At 43.5% G+C, this 22,490-nt stretch overlaps 2 protein-coding genes across 3 annotated transcripts in view; both read left to right on the top strand.

Moving 5' to 3' along the window:
• The window catches only part of DHX29 (DExH-box helicase 29), a 32,271-nt gene extending 11,808 nt beyond the window's left edge, over positions 1-20,463 (top strand). For both annotated transcript variants that reach the window (XM_074812091.1, XM_074812092.1), the window contains 16 exons: positions 86-229; positions 323-499; positions 1,104-1,244; positions 2,694-2,838; positions 3,053-3,173; positions 4,093-4,177; positions 4,787-4,875; positions 5,462-5,590; positions 6,429-6,504; positions 7,178-7,402; positions 8,298-8,434; positions 9,084-9,177; positions 9,874-10,176; positions 17,467-17,598; positions 19,108-19,204; positions 19,925-20,463. In XM_074812091.1, the coding sequence (XP_074668192.1) occupies positions 86-229; positions 323-499; positions 1,104-1,244; positions 2,694-2,838; positions 3,053-3,173; positions 4,093-4,177; positions 4,787-4,875; positions 5,462-5,590; positions 6,429-6,504; positions 7,178-7,402; positions 8,298-8,434; positions 9,084-9,177; positions 9,874-10,176; positions 17,467-17,598; positions 19,108-19,204; positions 19,925-19,980 (2,151 nt within the window). In that variant the 3' untranslated portion in view covers positions 19,981-20,463. The remainder of the gene's footprint in view (positions 1-85; positions 230-322; positions 500-1,103; positions 1,245-2,693; positions 2,839-3,052; positions 3,174-4,092; positions 4,178-4,786; positions 4,876-5,461; positions 5,591-6,428; positions 6,505-7,177; positions 7,403-8,297; positions 8,435-9,083; positions 9,178-9,873; positions 10,177-17,466; positions 17,599-19,107; positions 19,205-19,924) is intronic.
• A 654-nt stretch (positions 20,464-21,117) lies between these two features.
• Positions 21,118-22,286, top strand: CCNO (cyclin O). Its single transcript, XM_074813156.1, has 3 exons — positions 21,118-21,360; positions 21,437-21,622; positions 21,801-22,286. The coding sequence occupies exons 1-3, from the start codon at positions 21,118-21,120 to the stop codon at positions 22,284-22,286; spliced, it is 915 nt and encodes a 304-aa protein (XP_074669257.1).
• The last annotated feature ends 204 nt before the right edge of the window (positions 22,287-22,490 follow it).

The raw sequence follows: 22,490 nt of genomic DNA, 5'->3' as shown, positions 1-22,490 counted from the left end.
AATAGTGCTTAAATTTCACTTCATTCTGAATATCTCTAGTTTGTATACTATTTTAAGTTATGCCTGTATTTTTAATTTTTTAAAGAATTCCCTGTGCGGATATCAAATTCGTATGGAATCAAGAACAGGAGAAGCCACCAGACTACTCTACTGTACAACAGGTGTCCTGCTTCGGAAACTTCAGGAGGATGGTCTTCTTTCAAGTATATCTCATGTTATTGTAGATGAGGTTATCAGCTCTTACTATTCTGTAGAAACTGTAGTTATTCTGGGCCTTGACTTGTACTAAAGCCTTACTATAGATATGTTTTTCTAATTCTAGGTACACGAAAGAAGTGTCCAATCTGATTTCTTGCTAATTATTCTGAAGGAGATCTTGCATAAGCGTTCAGACCTGCATCTGATTTTAATGAGTGCTACTGTGGACAGTGAGAAGTTTTCCAGCTATTTCTCACACTGTCCCATTTTAAGGATCTCGGGGAGGAGTTACCCTGTTGAGGTAGGTAAATGTTTCTTTAATTATGCAAGACACTTTGTATGCATGTGTTTGATCAGTTAGTGTCTATAGGAAATACACCTGTATTACTTGTTTCTTACCAAAAATACATAATTTAAATGTATGTTTCAAGCACTTGTAACACTTTTCCTTCCTGAAAATATAAAATAGCATCAGTGTTTTGAATTACAGTGTTGTACTGTTTTTTCTGATGGATTTTTAATTGATTAAAATCAGTCCATCAGTGACGCTTTGGTTTTTCTCTACTCAACTAGGTAGAAAGGAAAGAATTAAAAGAATTCCCCTCACCCCCCCCATGCAAGTTGTCATTACACTCTTATGTGGGTTTCTCATGCATATTATATAAGCTATGGTAAAGGTAGTGTTGGTGATCGTGTGGAGAGGCCCATTAACAAACTCATAGCAGCTCTATGAGTTTAGGTTTTCAAAAATCATATGAAAGATGAAGTTGAAATTTACAAGATCTATTATAACATTAAGAGAAAGGCATGCCCTGTTTAGCTTTGTATGTAAGCTTTAAAAAATGAAGAAGACTCTGGTTAGTTTTTGACATACCTTGTATTTCTTCTGTGAATTTTCACTAAAGATTTTCCATGTTGAAGATGTAATTGAAGCAACTGGCTATGTTCTGGAGAAAGACTCGGAATATTGTCAGAAGTTCTTGGAGGAGGAGGAGGAAGTAACAATAAATATTACTAGCAAAGGTGGAGGCACTACAAAGTATCAGGTAAAATAGGCATTTCTAGTTTTGGCTTGGAAGTATTGATTATTTTTTTATTATCACCTTAGTTCCTCTTATTAGATATGATTGGATTGTATAATATCAAATATTCTTTCCGTTGACAAGACAGGCACAATGGCACTCATATAGTGGAGACCAAATATTTATTAATGCTGCACCCTTATGTTTGTGTCTCCAGCTCCTTTATAGCTGATTTTTGCTATATTTGACATTTGAGTTCTCCTGTACAGATTCCCAACTCTAGCAGCAGGGGAAAGCATTTAAGTTTTTTTCTCCCAAAGAATTAATTATCCTAAGTAATGAACCAAAGAACAGAAGAGGCAAGGCCATATCCTTCTTAGCTGAAAAATTCCCAAGATCCTCCATCTTGGCATATCAAATGAGATGATTTACATGAGATTGTGTAGAGCTTTTGGGTTTAACAGGCTGTGGTTAATTCTGTAGCTACTCTTCTGTGACAGCTGTATGTGCTTTGGGATGAAAATTCTTGAAGGGAAGAGTATATGAATGCCATCTGACTTTAGGCAACTTGGGCTGTTCATCTAGATTGCTTTTATTTTGGGTAGATACCTGTCTGCTCTGACTTGCTCTCTCTGTAGGATCATTTAGCTTGGTGTGATCAAACACTGATACATATGTTGAAAAACTGATGGGTTTTTTTTCCTAGCGTAGTAGTTATCCCATACATCACAACAGCATCCTTAAATTGAAGCCCAAGTGCTCTCCTCAGTGCTCCTCCATCTTTGTGGTTTATTTCTGTTGAGCCTTCAGTACAGAAGGATATGTGGTGGCAAGTTTCTTTAAGTGTGTTGATTAACAATAAAATAATTTACAGTAGTGCCACTTAAGGTAGAAGTCCTATGCATCTGTAAGATGTTTACAAACAATTTAGATGTCTATATGTTCTGCTGACTCTCCCTCCCCCTTTCCTCCTGCTCCAAAACACTGCAGGAGTTGCCACCTAATTCACTCTTAACTTTCACTGCAACCATTGCTTGAGAAGGGTGAGGTAAGGGGGGGAGAAAAGGGGAGACTGGTTTCTCATACCCCAAAACAGGAGTTTTGAAAGAAGAATAGCCACTCTGTTATCCCATTTTGAATTGATACCAGTTGGATGCCAGATATGGACCTTGGTACTGTTTTCATTTGCAAAACAGACATAGTACTGCTTCCACGGACTTTAAGTTTTACTAATTTTTTAATCTGGAGCGTCATTTAACAGTATTAAGTACCTATACACAGGTTATGTAGGTGGCTGTGATTTAATCTAACTCACAGTGATTTTGATGGGAACTTAGTTAAATGTCTCTTATCCCAGTCTTTGTTTTAAGAAATCTAAATTAAGTGAATGACAAACTGGCCTTTTTTTCTCTTACCTTCTAAAACACTGAGAATGAATTTTTTTTTTTGGTGTGTGTGTGTTCATCTTTTTAGGAGTATGTCCCAATCCAGTCTGGATCTGGTACTGATTTAGCTCCTTACTATGCGAAGTATAGCAGTCGTACACAGCAGGCAATCTTCTATATGAACCCTTACAAGATCAACCTTGAACTTCTTTTGGAGCTGCTTGCATACTTAGGTACAGCCTACTCATTAAGTTTATATACCTGGAGCTGTCCTTTGGACTTATTTGTCAGCATTTTGTACTGATAATGAAGTACTGGACTTCATTCTTAGATGAAACATCCTAAAAAGTGTTTACCTCAGGGCCCAGAATTAGCTCTCATTCTCAAGTGAAAGTGTTTGCAAATGGATCTTTGTTTTAACTATATGCCTGTACTGTAACTTTCCAGATAGAAGTCCCCAGTTCAAGAACATTGAGGGTGCTGTGCTGATCTTTTTACCCGGCCTTGCCCATATCCAACAGCTGTATGATCTCATTTCAACTGACAGAAGATTTAACTTGCGTGACAGGTAATGCAGTTAATAGTTTAATTTAATTAATATGTTTGGGTTTTAAGATCTGCTGTTCTTGAAAAGGGAAACTGAGAGTTATACCTCTGAGCAGTTTGTGCTGCAAATATACTTCCATTATCTAAAAATGATACAAGCAAAAATGGCAGGTGCTTAGGAATGGTACAGTAGTAACTTTATTCTTTTGATTTTATTTTTCGACAAACTTACTTAATCACAAAGCACTTCACTACTTTTCCGCTTCTTAGGGTATGGAAGCTGCCATATTGGGGATATAGCTTATCGTGGCTTACGCTTTGCATGGAAGTGACTACTTCCTGAGAAGAGATCCAGAGACAGTAATATACCAAGAGAAATGACATAAGGTTGTAGTGACAGATAGTTTTGAAATTTATTTTGTGGGTAACTAAAAGTTAGTTTATGGCATAAAAAGAACATTTGCAGTCAAATTCTAAAGATTCTTAGATGGACTGAGATGTCAAGGTCTAGAAAAGGGAAGTACAAATCTCTGTCTCATCTCTGAAGACCTTTATTACTCAGGCTGAAAGTTGCATGTGTTTATAGTTCTGTGCAAAGTTTCAATAATGGTCCTTGTCTCGGAAGCACGATGTAAAGAACTCAGACACCTAGCTCCCTCTTTTGCTAGGCTATTGATGTAAATTAGTTTAGAGTTCTGCAGTAGTAGTACTTTTTCTGCATTGTTACCAAGTAGAACAGATTTAAGAACTAATGGTGTTATCCTTTCTTGATATTGTAATAAATCACTGAAGCAGTCTTTCATACCTAATCATGCAAGGTTTTACTCTTTCAAGTGTCCATTCTAGTTGCTTTCTCCATACTTGTCATCATTCTGGTCTCTTTTTTTTACTGTATCTTCTTTTGATAAGTGTATATTGATTAGTGTAATTTCTTGTTCTAGGCACAGGTTGATAGCTTTGCATTCTGTTCTTTCAACTCAAGATCAAGCAGCTGCATTTACAATTCCTCCTTTTGGTATTAGAAAGGTATGATATATTTAGAAAGGCAAAGTTCACCACTGAAAGGAGAAACTTTCTGTGGGTGCAACTCTGTTTTAAAATCAAATGATAGAGAATTACACAACAACTGGTTGTTCCTGGAATTTTCTCACTGGAAAGAAACAATTCATCTTATTTGGTGCTCTGTAACAGAAGCTAGCATGCTGTGAAAACTTTGACAGTAATCAGGCAAATTTTTAAACCTAATACTTTTCTAAGAGCTTCTTTAACTGTTACTTTCCTGTATTTTAACTATTTTAAACCAGTAACTATAGCTTTTACCTAGGAAAATAGTATTTTACTGAATGCCAAATCATTTAATTAAAAGTTGATCAATTTTGCCAGATACTGGCTAGTAAGTTTGATGGATTATAAAACAAAAAATGAAATTCTTATTTAACTTTTGATTCCTTAGTAATTGGGGAAGACTAAACCATTTTCCAAGTGGTATAGCTTTTAATGCTTTGTCAGATTATTTAAGGAAACATTTCTGGGTTAAAAAAATTCAACCAAACTTATTCTGTAATATTGATTAAAAGGATGAAAACTGTTAGACATTCTATAATTCTTTTTATTTGTTATGTTACTACTTTTCAGATTGTTTTGGCAACCAATATAGCAGAGACAGGTATTACAATACCAGATGTTGTCTTTGTAATTGATACTGGGAGAACAAAAGAAAATAGGTGAGAGTGATTTACATCAATGATACTGTGATTACTGTAAACATTTAGAGGTTAGTACTGCAAGAATTTTGTAGTATCCTTATTAAGCTACAGTTCTGAATGAAAAATGTGCTGAGCTCATTGAACAGCTTGCAGTTCAGGTACAAGCTTGGAATGAATCTTGGTTTTTCAAATGGTGTGAAGAACAGCAAGGGGAATTGTTCATAGATTTGGAGAAGTATGACTAAGTACTGGTTTAAAAATAAAGTAAACCCTTTTCATGCTATCTCAGTTCTTAGAAGTGGGGTTTTTTTGTGCCTTTTAAATGTGAAAAGCCTTACAGAGTGTGTTAGAAAAATTCTGAATTGCCAGGGAGATTAAATAATACAATAGCTCTTTCATTTTCTAATTTTTACATTTTCATTAGTGAGTTGTATCCAAGGTTCTATGGTGTACAGTTTCCCCCAGGTACGCTTAGTTTTCAAAACTAAATATAATATTTTCAAATAAATACTATTTAGATATATTATCAATATGCTAGTGTTTAAGTATACATCAGAATTTTAATTCTGAAATCTGAATGGGCACCTGCTTTGCAATTTTTAAGGTATCATGAAAGCAGTCAGATGAGTTCCCTGGAAGAGACCTTTGTAAGTAAAGCTAGTGCTCTGCAGCGACAAGGAAGAGCTGGGCGTGTTAGGGATGGATTCTGCTTCCGAATGTACACCAGAGACAGGTACTGTAAACTTAGTTGTCAAGATTTTGTAAATCGCATAAATATCTTTGTCTTTTCTGTGCACAAACAAGAAGTCTTGTTGAAATTCACTTTACTACAAACTGGAACTGCTAAACTGTAAAAAAAAAAAAAAATTGTAAGACCAAAGTGTTACAGTAACACAGTGTTATAGTTGATTTTAAAAAAGCCAATTTTATTCTTGGTATCTCTGTAATGTGTTTTGAAGAAAATTGTCATGATTAACGGAAAGTGCAGCACCAAGGAATTGTAGATGAGTTTTTAATATCATTTACTGCCCTGCATCAAATATACACAAACCTAACCTCCTGAACTGTGAATTTTTTTATCAGAAAAATCTGTAGGCTTCTGAAGTTGTATCTCTATGGATAAGATTTGGGGAATATATCAAATTATCCAGTACTGCAGAACTAGTTTCTGGTACTGCAGTGGAATAACTTTTTTCCTTCTTGTCTGAAAGTCTGAAGCAACTTTCAGCTGAGAAGCAGTTAAGGTAAAAGTATTTTGAAATAACCAGTGAAGCGTGCATTTTAGCCATATGCAAGACTTTCAGTTTGCGTGGTATGCATTTTAAAAACCTGTTTTGAAAATCAGGGTCACTGCCTTTCCCTCTCTTTCACTGAAATGCTTTCCAAGCTACCACACACACCTTAATTCAAAAGATGAATGGTTTATCCCTGTATTAAAACATGTGCCACTCCCCGCCTCTTGCCCCTCAAAAGAACATCTGCAAAGAATGAGCATGTGAAACCTGAGTTTGTAAGTTGAATTCAAAGACTAAATTGGATATCTGTAATTCTGTGTTTTTACGATGTTGCAGGTTTGAAAGTTTCATGGAATATTCTGTTCCAGAAATACTGCGTGTGCCTTTGGAGGAATTATGCCTTCATATTATGGTATGGTTTTTTTAGAATTACTGACAGTGTTAGCTAAAATATGACATGTGCCTTTGGAGGAATTATATCCTCATTCTCTTGTGGGGGGGTGGTTTTGGAATTACTGACCTTGTTAGCTAAAAAGGTTTGCTAGGACAGCCCTTATCCAGTGTGGTCTTCTCCCACCAGGGCAGGGGGGAACCCAGTACCTGCGTGTTGGAAAATCCAGGGAATGCTGCTCAGTGAGAGTAGCATACTGTACTATTCCAGATTACCTCAAAGGGACAATTCAAACTTAGTTAAATAGCCTTCAAACTGATTTCTGCTTAAGGAAGCAATTCCATTCCCCAATTCCTCCCATCCTGAGTGAGTAGAATATGCATAGGAGAACTAGCAACCTGGCAAATTAGTGCCAGGTTTGAACTGTATCTCATCAGGTTTGAGAGTCTCCTGTGACCATTGGTAATGTGATTCTCTGAGCAGTGGCTGTGCCATACAAAGTCGTTCCAAACAGTGAAGCTTTGTTAACCTGATTTGGGGTTTGTCTGCATTCTGGGAACCAAGAGGCTGGTTTAGAGGGAAAGGAATGTGGGCTTTTGATTGCAAGAACAGCTTTCCAGTTTCCTTCATAGCTACTCTAAAAGTGTATTATAATAAATTTTTATATTGAAATATATGCCCATTTACTCCACAGAAGTGCAATCTTGGCTCTCCTGAAGATTTCCTTTCCAGGGCATTAGACCCTCCACAGCAGCAAGTCATTGGTAATGCAATGAACCTGCTGAGGAAGATTGGGGCTTGTCTGTTAAATGAGCCCAAGCTGACTCCATTGGGCCAGCACCTTGCAGCCCTTCCTGTCAATGTAAAGATTGGCAAAATGCTTATATTTGGTGCTATATTTGGCTGCTTGGATCCTGTGGTGAGTATTAAAAAAAAAAATAATAATTTATATCTAAATTTTGAAAAAAGGCATAAAAATGGTTAACTCTTTACTCTTAATCTGGTATTTTGTGACATCATATTTTGAAAGGATGATGAAAGAAGTTGAAATGTTTATATTAAGGTGAGGACAGCTGGACATCATGGAGGGGAACAATCTAAGTATTCTTTACAGTTGGACTCCATGAGCTTTTCCAACCTAAATGATTTTATGATTCTGAACTCCTAGGTACTATTCATAAGGGAATAGTCAGACTTGGTTTCTAGTTCTGTCTGTTACAATCCCAGGGAGTATGATGCTTACAGAAAAAGCCCTCTTACATGTGGGTTAGACCAGTCTGGATTACTCCATAGTTTGTGGCCCAAGAACATGCTGATGTTAAGCTATTGCAAATTAAATGATGTGGTAATTTATTATATGAAGACTGTGGCACAGTTTACACTTTCACCTAATGCATATAATTTACTGCAAATTAGGAGAAAGCAAGGGTATGTTAGTTGCAGAAAACTGGAAGTTAAAATTCAGTGTTCTCTCAGTATCTCCTGTTAATGTGGTATAGTCTAAAGCAGTTGTTTAATCTGACCTTCGCTGTATTATATCAGGTACTGCTCTGACATTTGACAAAATGTTTTGTGTGTTTTGAAATGTATTATTTTTATCAGTGTATATAAGGCACTATGTAAGCAATGTCTCTAATATAAGTAAGTTCTGAACTCTGTGTAGGAAATTCTTATGGTGATAAATCTTCCTTAAGATGTAGAAGATGAAGTATCATTAAATATTACTGTGAAAGAAAACTTAAAGCTATTTGCATGATAAACCTGTAAGCTTATAATGAAATACTTGTAAGAGATGTGTACTTTACTAATTGCAGGCAACTCTGGCTGCTGTTATGACAGAAAAATCCCCATTTACTACACCAATTGGTCGAAAAGATGAAGCAGATCTTGCAAAATCATCTCTAGCAATGGCAGTTTCAGACCATATAACAATCTACAATGCTTATCTGGGGTAAATGATAATTCTCCTGTGCTTATAGCTAGATGCAGATAACACTTAAGTAACATAGTTCTGTAAAGAATTCTTAATAAGTATCTTCTCTTGAATTGTTTGCACCTGCAGTTTTTCTCTTCAGAATTACAAGATATCATTTGTGTTACAGTATTTGGCTAGCTTGCTCAGTACCTTATCCTTTAACTCTTTAACTATGCTTGCACATGTACAGAGGTGTACCGTGACTGTTTATCCTACCGTTTAAAGTATTTCCTGTTTGTGATACTCTGACCTGAATATTTTGTATTTGAGAAAGTACAAATGTATATATTATAAAATGGCATACATACTGTTTTCTTTTTAGGATATTATCACTAAGTCTCAAAAACCACACCTGAATTGTTTCAACTGTCAAGGTGGACAGAAGTGTGTAATTTTTGAGAGAAAATTACCTTGTATTATTGTTAGTATCCATCAAATTTGTTGCAGACATGTTCTCCGGAGTGCTCTTAGATCAGCAGCATTTATCTTAATGCCACTTATTTCTAGTTCTGAGGGGAGAATGCTGACCAAAACACAGTATTGCCTTTTAATTCACTACCACTTTCATATTGTTACACTCTTGATGTGGTTCTTTTTCCTGTAATAAAACACTTTTTTTCTTTAGGTGGAAAAGGGCTCGACAAGAAGGAGGGTATCGTGCTGAAATGACTTATTGTGGAAGAAATTTCCTTAATAGGACTTCACTGTTAACTCTGGAGGTAAATGAAATAATTATGCTCTGCACTCCTTGTTTGTTAAAATCTCCCTCTGAGAATGTCATGCCCTCTTAAAGATGTGATACATTGCAGTTACTATTCAGACAAGACAAAAACAAGTGAAATGCTAGGGACTGATGAAATGCACACTCTCAATCGAGGTAGCTGTGTCTGCATTTGAGTTTTGATATGCACACTTCGTTGATATGCATCTTTGTAGTCACTGCCATTGGAGAAACTAGTTCTTACTTCCACCAGAGAATCAAAACTCAGAAATTAAACCTTGGATTGTGGGGTTTTTTGGTATCTAAGATGAGACACAAACTTAAGTAAATGACCTTTATTTTTGTTGAGAAAATGTTTTAATTGGTCTTTCCTATTTAAGTTTGGGTGACTGAGCTCTCCTAAGCAGAAATGGGTCTTTGATACAAATGTATGTATCTTTTTATTTTAACTACAGGTGAGGGATTTGATACTTGCCATATATATAGTACCATATATCAAATTCCATATTCCAGGTAATGTTTTTTCTCATAGAAACAGCCAGTATTCCAAAGTGATTGCAGAAAATACAAGTGTTTTTCTAGTAAGATATTTTCCCCTGGAGAGCATGAATATTTGGGATGGAGTGTTGTTGCCTGCTGATGGAGTATGTACCTTCTTAAATTCAGAGTTTTATTAACACCTTAATAATTTCAGGATGTGAAGCAAGAACTCATAAGAGTGGTCAGAGCAGCAGGGTTCACAGCACCTACAACACAATGTGGATGGGATGGAAATGGAGCCACACAATCCCTTTCTCTGCATGAAATAGCTCTTCTTAAAGCTGTGTTGACTGCAGGGCTGTATGAAAACATAGGAAAAGTAATATATACGAAGTCTGTAGATATTACAGAGAAGCTGGCTTGCATGGTAGAAACTGCTCAGGGTAAAGCGCAAGTGCATCCCTCCTCTGTAAATCGAGACTTACAGACATATGGATGGCTCCTTTACCAGGAGAAGGTAAGTGAAAATAGTGAATATAGCTAACAGTTTGTGTGAAAGTGGACTTATGCCTCTAATGTTAAACAGCATACACCAGTGTAAAGTATATCTGAATGTCTTGTTCATCTTAAGAGTCTTCAGTATCTAATGATTCTAAAGTCCATAAAAATGAGTCAGCTGAGTGCTGAAGAGTTAAGACTGAACATCATGAACATACCTGTTTGTGGTGAAGCTGCTAGCTGTAAATGAAACTACATTTGTGTCATCGTGGTGGTTTAGTCCCTGCCAGGGGCTGAGACCACGCGGCCGCTGCCCCTCCCCCACAAAGGGAGTGAAATAAAAAACCTCCGGGCTGAGATAAGGAAAGGTTTAATACAACAGTGCAACTGCAACGCAACAACAACAATAACAATAAGAATAACAGTAATAACAATGAACAGGACAAAATATCTACCAATACAGCAGTGAGAACAGAACAAATCCCACAGTACATGTGTTAACCGACTGTCCTGCTTCGGCGCCAGGATGTGACGTCCGCAGGGTATCTGAATAACCCGGCTAGAGCTTCCCCCCCACTGCTGGGGAAACTTAACCCTATCCTGGTTAAACCAGGACATAATCCATCCCTTTATTCTATACCATGTGCGTCACATCCAGCTGCCATTTAGCAATTAGCATTGACAAAGAAAAATTGACAAAAGCACAGTATAACTCACGGTGTGTTTTCACCCACAATCAAGTCCCCTTGTGGCACGCATCGGACCTCTCCATCCTTCTGCATCACCCACCAGGTGCACCCAGGTCCTTGAGCAAAAACAATCCCGTGGATGGGTTTGCCTTTGCCTGGCTCAGGACTAACCCAGACCATTTTTCCCAGCAGATCCCTCATGCGCACCACAGGGACTTTATCCCCGTCTACAACACGTGGAAGTTTTGACTGAGCCAGGCCAGCTCGATTGGCAGATCCTCTTGTGTTCACTAACCAAGTGGCCTTTGTCAGATGTGTGTCCCAGTGTTTGAAGGTTCCACCCCCCCATTGCTCTCAATGTAGTTTTCAACAGTCCATTGTAGCGCTCGATCTTCCCAGAGGCTGGTGCGTGGTAGGGGATGTGGTAGACCCACTCGATGCCGTGTTCTTCTGCCCAGGCATCTATGAGGTTATTTTGGAAGTGAGTCCCATTGTCCGACTCAGTCCTCTCTGGGGTGCCGTGTCGCCACAGGACTCGCTCTTCAAGGCCCAGAATGGTATTTCAGGTGGTGGCGTGGGACACTGGATAAGTTTCGAGCCACCCAGTGGTTGCTTCCACCATTGTGAGCACGTGGCACTTGCCTTGGCGGGTCTGTGGCAGTGTGATGTAGTCGATCTGCCAGGCCTCTCCATATTTATATTTCATCCATCGATCTTTATTCCGCTGGGGCTTCACCCGTTTGGCTTGTTTGATCGCAGCACACGTCTCACATCCATGGATGATCTCTGCGATGGTGTCAATGGTGAGGTCCACCCCTCGATCTCGAGCCCACCTGTATGTTGCATCTCTGCCTTGGTGGCCCAAGGTCTCATAGGCCCACCGGGCTATGAACAGTTCACCTTTACGCTGCCAGTCCAAGTCCACCTGAGCCACTTCGATCTTAGCAGCCTGGTCCGCCTGCTGGTTATGTTGATGTTCATCAGTGGCTTGACTCTTGGGTATATGGGCGTCCACATGGCACACCTTCACAACGAGGTTCTCCACCCGGGCTGCAATGTCCTGCCATACTTCAGCGGCCCAGACGGGTCTGCCCTTGCGTTGCCAGTTGTTCTGTTTCCATTGCTGCAACCACATCCACAGGGCACTTGCCATCACCCACGAGTCAGTGTAGAGATAGAGCCTCGGCCACTTTTCTCGCTCAGCAATCTCCAAAGCCAATTGGATGGCTTTCACCTCTGCGAACTGGCTCGGTTCACCTTGTCCCTCAACAGCTTCAGTGGTTTCCCGTGTGGGATGCCACACCACAGCCTTCCATCATCGATGTTTTCCCACAATGCGGCAAGACCCATCAGTGAACAGGGCATATCGTTTCTCTTCCTCTGGCAGCTCGTTACATGGTGGGGCCTCCTCAGCATGTTTCACCTCTTGTTCTGGTGACATCCCAGCATCTTTGCTCTCTGGCCAGTTTATGATCATTTCTACTAATCCTGGGGGGTCGCGGTTCCCTATTCAAGCCCGTTGTGTTATCAACGCAACCCATTTACTCCACGTGGCATCTGTTGCATGATGTGTGGAGGGAGCCTTTCCTTTGAACATCCATCCCAGCACCGGCAGTCGGGGTGCCAGGAGGAGCTGTGTCTCAGTACCGACCACTTCTGAGGCAGCTCGAATTCGTTCGTACGCTGCCAGTATCTCCTTCTCAGTCAGGGTATAGTTAGCTTCAGAGCCTTTGTATCCCCGGCTCCAAAAGCCTAGAGGTCGGCCTCGGGATTCCCCATCTGCTCTCTGCCAAAGGCTCCAGGAAGGGCCATTCTCCCCAGCTGTGGTGTAGAGCATGTTCTTAATCTCCTGCCCTGTCCGGACTGGCCCGAGGGCCACTGCCTGGGTAATCTCCTGCTTAATTTGTTCAAAGGCTTGGTGTTGCTCTGGGCCCCATTTAAAATCGTTCTTCTTGCGGGTTATGTGGTAGAGAGGGCTCACAATCAGGCTGTAGTTTGGGATGTGCATCCTCCAGAACCCCACAGCGCCCAGGAAAGACTGAGTCTCCTTTTTGGTGGTTGGTGGGGCCATGGCTGTTATCTTGTTTATCACCTCCATTGGGATGTGGCGACGCCCATCTTGCCATTTTATTCCTAGGAACTGAATCTCCCTTCCAGGCCCCTTAACTTTCTGTTGCTTGATGGCAAAACCAGCCTTCAGGAGGATTTCAATTATCTTCTTTCCTTTCTCAAAGACTTCCTCAGCTGTGTCCCCCCATACAATGATATCATCAATGAACTGCAGGTGTTCTGGAGCCCCACCTTTCTCCAGTGCAGTATGGACCAGTCTATGGCAAATGGTGGAGCTGTGTTTCCACCCCTGGGGCAATCAATTCCAGGTGTACTGGATACCCCTCCAAGTGAACGCAAACTGTGGCCTGCACTCTGGTGCTATTGGGATGGAGAAGAACGCGTTAGCAATGTCAATCGTGGAGTACCACTTGGCTGCCTTCGACTCCAGCTCATACTGGAGCTCTAGCATGTCTGGCACTGCAGCACTCATCGCTGGCGTAACTTCATTCAGGCCACGGTAGTCTACAGTTAGTCTCCATTCGCCATTAGGTTTTCTCACTGGCCGTATAGGGCTGTTGAAAGGTGAATGAGTCTTGCTGATCACCTTCTGGCTTTCTAGTCGACGGATCAGCTGATGGATGGGGACCAGGGAATCTCGGTTAGTGAGGTACTGCCGCCGGTGCACCGTCTTGGTGGCAATTGGCACTCGCTGCTCTTCAACCTTAAGCAACCCCACCACCGAGGGGTCCTCTGAGAGGCCGGGTAAGGTGGACAATTGCTCAGTCTCCTCCAGGGCAGCTATACCAAAGGCCCACCGGTACCCTTTTGGGTCTTTAAAGTACCCTCTCCTGAGGTAGTCTATACCCAGGATGCACGGGGCATCTGGGCCAGTCACAATGGGGTGCTTATGCCAGTCCTTCCCAGTTAAGCTTACTTCAGCCTCTAATAGGGTCAGCTGTTGGGACCCCCCTGTCACTCCAGAGATGCAGATGGATTTGACCCCACTGTGACTTGATGGCATCAGGGTGCACTGTGTGCCAGTGTCTACCAAGGCCTTATATTCTTGTGGTTCTGATGTGCCAGGCCATCGGATCCACACCTTCCAGTAAATCCGATTATCCCTCTCCTCCACCTGGCTGGAGGCAGGGCCCTTCTAATCCTGCTCACCATCACTCACTTGATCTAAGAGTGACTCCTGCAGGAATGACTTCCTGGTCCCCTCAAGAGGGTCAAGCATACTGTTGGCCATTCTATTCTGTCCAGGGGATTTCCGACTAGACACTGGAGCTGCATCTCTCTTGGAAGACTCCCCTTTCATGGTGGTCTTCCCTTTCAGTTGCTGTACTCGTGCAGCTAGGTTGGAAGTGGGCTGTCCATGCCACCTTCTCCTGTTTTCCCCATGGTCACAGAGGAAGAACCACAGGGTGCCCCGTGGTGTGTGCCTTCCACTGTCCTTCTCTTGGGTGGGGAAGCGACTGCTTCTAATGGCTGAGACATCGGCCTGTGCAGGTGGAACATAGGACATGTCCTCTTCCACTTTCTGGAGCCTCTGAGACAGTTCCTCTACAGCTGAAACCAAAGCATGTTGGGAGGAAGGGAGACTTCCCTCATATTGCCAGAGCTGGATAATCACTTCATCCACTGTCTGAGTCTGGGTGTCTCGCCACCAGGACGCTACTGCTAATGCTTTGGAATGTGCCTCTGGTCCACTTTGCAGGAACTTCCGCCACATCAGCTGTGTGCAAGGGGCCTGATCTGGATCCATTGGTGACTGCTCATCATTCAGATCACCATAGACCATGTCAAACACAGCCATTTCCCTGAGGTTTTGAATGCCTTTCTCCATGTCGGTCCACTTGCCTAACCGACATAGAGCATCAAGCATCATCCTTGTAGGGGTACCTCTCCCTCACACCGAGCAGGAGTCGCCTCCAAAGGCTGAGGGTTTGAGCCTGTTTCCCTATTGCCTTGTCAATACCAGCCTGCTTGGCTAAAGGTCCCAGCTGCTTGGCCTCTCTCCCTTCCAATTCAAAACCAGCAGCTCCACTGTCCCAGCACCGGAGCAGCCAGGTGCAAATTTGCTCGCCTGGAAGGCGGCTGAAATCCTTCCGCATATCTCGCAACTCACTGAGGGATAGAGATTGGATGATTACCTCCGGCTCTTCCTCCTGCTCTCGTGATGGGCCTGGTTCATCATCACCCTGTACACTGTGAGGGGATTTTTTGGTATATTTGGTTTTCTGTATCGGGGCAACTGATATTGGTACTGCTTGTCCCTCTGGCCCAGCTGCTGTGCTGGTGGAGGCGACCGGTACTGGCACTGCCTGTCCCCCTGGCCCAGCTGCTGTACCAGCAGGTTCACTTTCAGACCCTGCAGCCCTTTTTCCCCCTTGAGGGCAGTGATCAGTGTTAAGGGCGATGCGGTAAGCATGGGCAAGCCCCCAACACATCGCAGCGAGTTGCATCTCCCGGGGTTTGTCAGATTGGCAGCACACCTTTTCCAAACACTCCACCAGTTTATCAGGACTCTGCACTTGTTCGGGAGTGAAATCCCAGAATGTTGGGGGTGACCACTGACTCAGGTACTTGCCCATCTTCTCCCACATACCTAGCCATTTATAACTATCTGCCCTTGGGGCAGGTTTCCAGGTGGTGCTATTGTTGGAGAAGTACCACATGGCCCAAAACAAGATCTGGCAGACATTCAGAAAGCATTGTACCGCGAACACAGTGGCCAGGAGGCTCCAGGGATAGCTGAAACTCTCAAAAACCGAGAGGATCTCTTCCCCTGGCTCACCCACAGAGGGGGTGAGACCCCAAACAAAAGACCAGGCAGCAAACAGGTACCAGTTCACCCCCACAAACAGCGATACGAGCCCATTATAAGCAGACAGTAACCAGTAGAGCAGAACAAGACCCTTGATACATCTTCCACCGAGAACAAACACCAGCACTGGGAACACACAGGGGATATAAGGATTAATCCAGCCCCACCACGCAAGCAAGTCGGCCAGCATTGCAAACGTTTCTTATCAAACAATACGAATAAAAACAGAAAAAAAATTACACCTAACAGATGGCTCTAACACACCTTCTCCTTTTGTCCTTATCTCAGCCTTCTCAAGCCCCACGTTGGGCGCCAAAGTTGTGGTGGTTTAGTCCCTGCCGGGGTCTGAGACCACGCGGCCACTGCCCCTCCCCCACAAAGGGAGTGAAATATAAAGCCCCGAGACTGAGATAAGGAAAGGTTTAATACAACAGTGCAACTGCAACGCAACAAACAATAACAATAACAGTGATAACAATGAACAGAGCAAAATATCTACCAATACAGCAGTGAGAACAGAGCAAATCCCACAGTACGCGTGGTGACTGACTGTCCCGCTTTGGCGCCAGGACATGACGTCCGCAGGGTATCTGAATAACCCGGCTAGAGCTTCCCCCCCACTGCTGGGGAAACTTAACTCTATCCTGGCTAAACCAGGACAGTCATTTAATAGTATCATTGACTTTTTTAATACGATCACTTTAAGCAGTAATATGTAGTAGTAACCCTTTGAAGTGTGCTTTTCTGTTTTACTCTTCTAAGCAGACTCTATATCTGAAACTTGATACAGGCCTCGCGTATCCCCAATAATAAAAAGAAATAGCCATGTCAGTGTAATTGACTGCTGAACTTCCTAAGTGAATTGCGTTTTTTTCCTGACGCTTTCTTCCTCCTCACAACTGAAAATTTTGTCAGCTATTTGCTAAACTCAAGTGTTTATATTTAGTTACACTTCTGACACAACAAAACCTTGACAGCAGTTGCTTAATAGCCAACTTCACTGTAGAGAAGCAGGAAATTACATTAGACTTCTTAGTGCGTATGAAGTGATAGTATTTTTTGGAGAGCTGAAAATACTTCCTACCCCCAAGAACCTTGTGTAAGGGCAAGACAGCAGCTAAAGCAGGTAAGTTATTCCATGAACAGTAGACCCAAAGCCTGCACTTGGGTGAAGATGCACTCTTTTTGTTTCCTTTCTTCCCACTACAACTTTTTGCCATCCCATTCAGTCTTTATCTTAGAGGCTCCAAAGCCAGAAGTAGCATATGCTGAGCCCCGTAGTTTACTCTATGTATCTGCATGTGTGCCCACATTTATGCATGGATGGATGTGCATGTGTGGATATAGATAGACAAACCAGCTGCTGCTAAGAATGATGTATAACAGAAGAGTTTTACCTGCCTTTGACTTTACTAGGTTTATTAATTTTGATGTGTCTTCTCTGAACAGCACTAAGCTAATGTTACCTTTCTGTTTGAATTTTGACAAGAAAATTGTGGCTTCAGCTAATTTCCTGGTAGTGTATAAGCCTGGTCACTTACTTAGAGGTGATGTATTTTATGCGGTCTAAGGCAGACAAATTGCCATTAGTTGTTCTGTGTACAGTGACTTGTGTTGATTGGATCTTAAAAGGAAGAAAGTGTATTTTTTGCTTTTAAAAGTAGCAATGAAATTTGGTGTTACAGATTCTGTGGTTTGGGTTTTTTTGTTGTTTTTAATTCTTGTGTTTGTTTATATGCAGGTGAGGTACACTAAGGTGTATTTGAGAGAAACTACTTTAATATCACCCTTTCCCATTTTGCTTTTTGGTGGGGATATAGAAGTCCAGCATCGGGAGCGTCTCCTGACAGTTGATGGCTGGATCCATTTTCAGGTGCATTGCAGTGATAACTACCTTTTGTGGTGCCATGGGCTTTTGTGTTACACAGTTGATGTGCAAGCTTAATTCAGAACGCTATATACATGGGATGAAGACAACAGGGAAGAAGGAAGGAGAGAATTAAAGGGAATTATGGGAGATTTTATACACATGTAACAATCTTAGCAAATCGCACTCTAAAGAATAGGCTTGTAATATGCAGCTTGTAACAAATCACTTCCCTCTCTATGAAAAAAAAAGTCAGTTCTTTCAGAAAAGGTGTTGGAAAAGGATATAGATTAAGCCTTGTTTTATAGAGCTAGTACTGAAAGCAGATGTGTGCTATTTTATATTACCCTTTCCTACAATCTTATAATAATGTAAATACATATTTATCTTTAGAATACTATTTATTTTGCTTTATAGCTGAAACAGAATTATTTAGGAAAGGAAGAAATCCAAGCGGAAAATACCTGTTTGCTTGGGTTTGGGGTGTTTGGGTTTTTTTGTTCAGGGTTTTTTCTTTCCAGGTGAAAAAGTTTTATTTGGGAATGGGAAAACTGAGTACATTTTAGCATATTTTTGCAGACAAAAATTGAAACAGTGAGGTGCCAAAATCTTCTGTAAACTCTGTTAAATAGTAAACACTGGTTTTTGCTAGCCTGCCAGCTACTTGGTTACAATTTTCTGTGCTCCTGTGGGTCGTGTTATACTCAAGGAAGACTGTAAGTCACAAAACATTTTAGTTTTTTGCACTCTGATGCAAGCAAGCAACCATCTAATTGAATTCACTGTTTATCATGAATATGGAATTTTAAAAAGCAGCTCCCTTGTGGTTTGGAGGATTTTTTATGTTCCCTGGGTAGCTATAAGTTGTGCGGTTGCTGGGCCAATTACATCTTGTAGTGTATTTCAGAATGTCTATTTTTCTACTGAGATGCTAAGAAGAATATGTTGCATTTTGTGCTTTTTTCATAATAGTTACTTATTGTACCATGAGCAGCATATAAATAAAGATTGGAATAAGGATTCTGGAAAAAGCCTTCAGGTTTTGATATGCATATTCCTAGTGAGATTTAGGAGATGTTTGTGACTGCTTTCTCAGGAGGCTAGATGGACCTCCTGAGAGGGAAATGTGTAGATATTTTTTTATTTCAGGTATAAATTAATTTCTACTTTTATGCCTTGGAAAAAAGCAATTAGAGTAAGAAGGATATTGGTAAATTAATAATTTTACCATATGCTCGTTGTTCATGATATGTCTGAGAACATATTCTGAGTTACCCTTCTGAGCTGTTCTCTAGGCTGTGATGCTACAAAAAACGGGTGCTTAAAGATGAGGGCATAATGAAAGCCCAGTCATTTCTTGAGTCCACTATCCATATGCTTAAAATCATGTATATGCATCATGTTTGCAAGAGTCTTCTTGAAAACTTCTGTTTGTATGTAAGGTAATCTTTTAATTTATATTTTGGTATAAAATGTCTGAGTAATGCAAATGTTTGTCTTCTCTGTTCTTTATAGGCTCCTGTAAAGATAGCGGTAATTTTCAAACAGCTGAGAGTTCTCATTGAGTCTGTTCTAAAGAAGAAGCTTGAAAATCCTAAAATGTCACTTGAAGGTAACTTTTACTGCATTGCTGACATTACTATTTGTTAAACGGACCTTGGGGTAACCTGAGGAAACTTTAGTACACTGCATCCTCACCCAGTAGGTTAGTGTGACATGAGTATCATTCCATTATCTTGAGAGACACCCACAAAGTCACTACTAATCCTAGTGTATTGGGTGGCTTACCCGAGATGTGTGAAGATCTGCACAACTGGTATTTTAAAGATACCCCTGGTGACACTCAAGGTAGTGGTGGTAATGGTTAAGGTGTGCGTCTCAAAACAGAAGTTAGATTGTGTGATGGACCTCAGACGTGAATGAATTTTAAGTGTTACGCAAGTTGTCCCACAGCTTAGGTTAATGATGGGGAACTGCGTGCTGGCCCCCGATATGAAGGGGTAGAGGAGCACAATGTAAACTTTGAACACTGGATGTTCAGAAGAATATTGTGGGTTTGGAGGAAGAAAGTGAGTTCCTCTATGCTAATGCATCTGTAGTTCACCCATCACTTTCTCAGTCTTTTGTGAAATACTGAAATGGCCACAACCAGCACATTGAGTAATTTTATAAATTTTCTAATGTACTGTGGACATACTGCTTGCCCTTTTGTCATGCTTTTGAGTCTGGCATAGCCTAAAGCATTAAGATTTCAAGTTGCTGAGAACTAAACTTGGGAACCAGTTTTTAAGCTCACCTTTTTCCACTTACTGTGTGTGTTTTTCTTTCCTAGATGACAAGGTCTTACACATCATCAGAGAACTGATAAAAACAGAGAATGGTAACTGAAACCAGAAATCAGTAACAAAGCAGAGCTTCAGTAATGGCAGGGGACATACGCACTCCAACATTAACTGAAAGTATTTAAATGCTTAGTGTGTTTGATACCAGCCATGATGTGGAAAGACTGCATGATTTTACATAGAATTTACTTTTCTCTGTATTGCTTTTAAAGATGAACATTGAGTATGTTTAGCTTTTACAATATATTTGGTGCCATTTGTCTGACTGTACAAATGATGGATGGAAGCAGTTCATTATTAATATAAAAATGGCTGTGGTCAGTTCCTCTTTTTCTTGTTTTAACATACTAATCTTTACTATCACTGGTGGTGCAGACTGTAGTAATGATTAAAGCTTGGGTCCTGAATCTCAGTTGAATAGAATTCCATTAGATGTGTGCAGACAGAAGACAAATGCTTCTTAATGTGGGTTTTCCAAGTGTAATTTTTTTTGATCTCTGAATTTACAGTATTAAAGCAATACATCTTATAGATGTCTTTGTTTTTCTATATGGTTTGCATTAAGGAGATGCTTTATAATGAGATGGTATGGACTGCTGTGAACAAGTACTCTGTCTTTTCTCACACGTGTTCCTCCCTATTCCCCCTGATCCTTGTCTCTCCCAGCTACTGTAGTAAGTTTTGCTGTTCCTTCCCTCTGTTAAGTTTTGCACAGTCTTGCAGGCTGCCCAGGCTATCTCCCCCCCGTGTTTGTGCTCTCTTTCCCCCTGAGACCAAGTGAAGGCACTACTTAAACCCAGCAGTCTAGCTACAAAATGGTAGGAGAGGGAGAGACGTTTGTTTAAGTAGTGGCAAAACCGGAGCCGGAGCAACTTCAGCGGGCTCGGGTCAGGCTCTGACCCGGTGGGGTTTAGGGCGCTGCTGCCCGGTTTGGGCCCCCTGCCCCCCCGCAGCCCAGCGATGCCTGCCCCCGTAGAAGGCGCCAGAGAAGAGCCAGGCGTTTCGCTAACTCGGCCCCTTTTCGGATTGTGTTGTGGAGACGGCGCTCCGGCAGTGCCCGGCCGACCTCCCCGCGGCGGGGGGTGCCCGGGGGACGGGCGGTGGCGGCACCGGGGCCGCCCTGCCGCTCAAATACCCGCCGCCACCGCTCCCGGCAGCGGAGCCGGCACAGCCGGCCCCCGCCATGGTGACGGCGGCGAGCAGGCGGCGCGGCGGCACCCCGGGGCGGCGGGGGCCCGGCGGCTCCCCCGGCCGCTGCCCGCGGCGACCGGCACGGCGGCGGCGGCGACCGGCGGCGGCGGCGGCGGCGGGGGAGAGCCCGCAGGAGCTGCAGGCTTTCCGCGACTACGGGGAGAGCTGGTACCGCTCCCGCAAGGGGCTGGAGAGCCGCTTCCAGCCGCAGGAGCCGCTGGCCCGGCAGCCGCAGGTGGGGGTGGCGGATGATGGCGGGCGGGGGTAGCCCGGCAGGGGCCCGGCCTGACCCCCTGCTCCCGGTGCCGCAGGTGACGGCGGAGGCGCGCTGCAAGCTGGTCAGCTGGCTCATCCCCGTGCACCGGCACTTCGGGCTCTCCTTCGAGGCGCTCTGCCTGGCCGTCAACATCCTCGACCGCTTCCTCGCCACCACCCCCGTGGCGGCGGACTGCTTCCAGCTCCTGGGGGTGACGGCGCTGCTCATCGCCGGCAAGCAGGTAGGGCGGCCCCGCAGCCCGGCTGCCCCCGCGCCGGGGGCTCCGCAGCCCCTCCTCGGCCACCCCCAGCGGCTCCGGCGCCAGCCGGGCCCCAGCCGCGCCGGGCTGCGCACCCTTTCCGCCGGCGGCAGCGTCCCCACCGCCTGCCCCCCTCCTCTTCCCGCTCCCTCCCTCGCAGGTGGAGGTGCACCCTCCCAGCGTGAAGGAGCTCCTCGTCCTCTGCTGCGGCGCCTTCAGCCGTCAGCAGCTCTGCAACCTGGAGTGCATCGTCCTGCACCGCCTGGGCTTCGACCTGGCAGCGCCCACCGTCAGCTTCTTCCTGGAGCACTTCAGCCGGGTGCGGCTGGAGGCGGAGGGGGCGGACGCGGGGGAGGCGGCGGACGCCAGGAGCCTGGCCGGGGGGGTGGCGGAGCTCAGCCTCGCCGACTACGCTTTCACCAAGTACGCGCCCTCGCTGCTGGCCGCCGGCAGCCTGGGGCTGGCCGACCGGCTGCTGCGGCACCGCAGCCCCCTGGACCTGCGGGTCAGCGGCTACCCGGAGGGGCTCCTGCGGGACTGCATGGACCAGCTGCAGCTCCTGGTGTCGCTGAACGGGCAGTCCCTGCCGCTCCTCCTGCCTCCGGAGGTGGCCCAGAAGTGCCCCTGGCTGCGGGGCGGCCGCTGACTGCGGGGCCGCCGGTCGCCGGTCCCTGTGGCCGCCGCGGTGTCTGTCTCGGCCTTTGGCTGAGCTGGCTGCGGGCTGCTCGTCGTCTGTGCACCGTGGAGTTGATGCAGAGTGTAGTCAACTAAGCGTTAGTGTCACTGGCGTTTTAAAAAATAGATCACGTTTTGCACTTGATGTTACTGTATGTCAGTTGCACTGTCCCTT

The sequence above is a fragment of the Strix aluco genome, chromosome Z (genome assembly GCF_031877795.1).
Source record: "Strix aluco isolate bStrAlu1 chromosome Z, bStrAlu1.hap1, whole genome shotgun sequence".
In the NCBI taxonomy this organism is placed as follows: Eukaryota; Metazoa; Chordata; class Aves; order Strigiformes; family Strigidae; genus Strix; species Strix aluco.
Note: the sequence above shows the minus strand (reverse complement) of the source record. Positions and strands in the feature narration are given on the sequence as shown.

Excerpts from the sequence above, each read along its gene's own strand:
- CCNO (XM_074813156.1), top strand. The coding sequence starts at position 21,118 with ATGGTGACGGCGGCGAGCAGGCGGCGCGGCGGCACCCCGGGGCGGCGG. Across the intron at positions 21,361-21,436 it reads CGCTGGCCCGGCAGCCGCAG|GTGACGGCGGAGGCGCGCTG; the intron begins GTGGGGGTGGCG and ends CCGGTGCCGCAG. Across the intron at positions 21,623-21,800 it reads TGCTCATCGCCGGCAAGCAG|GTGGAGGTGCACCCTCCCAG; the intron begins GTAGGGCGGCCC and ends CCTCCCTCGCAG.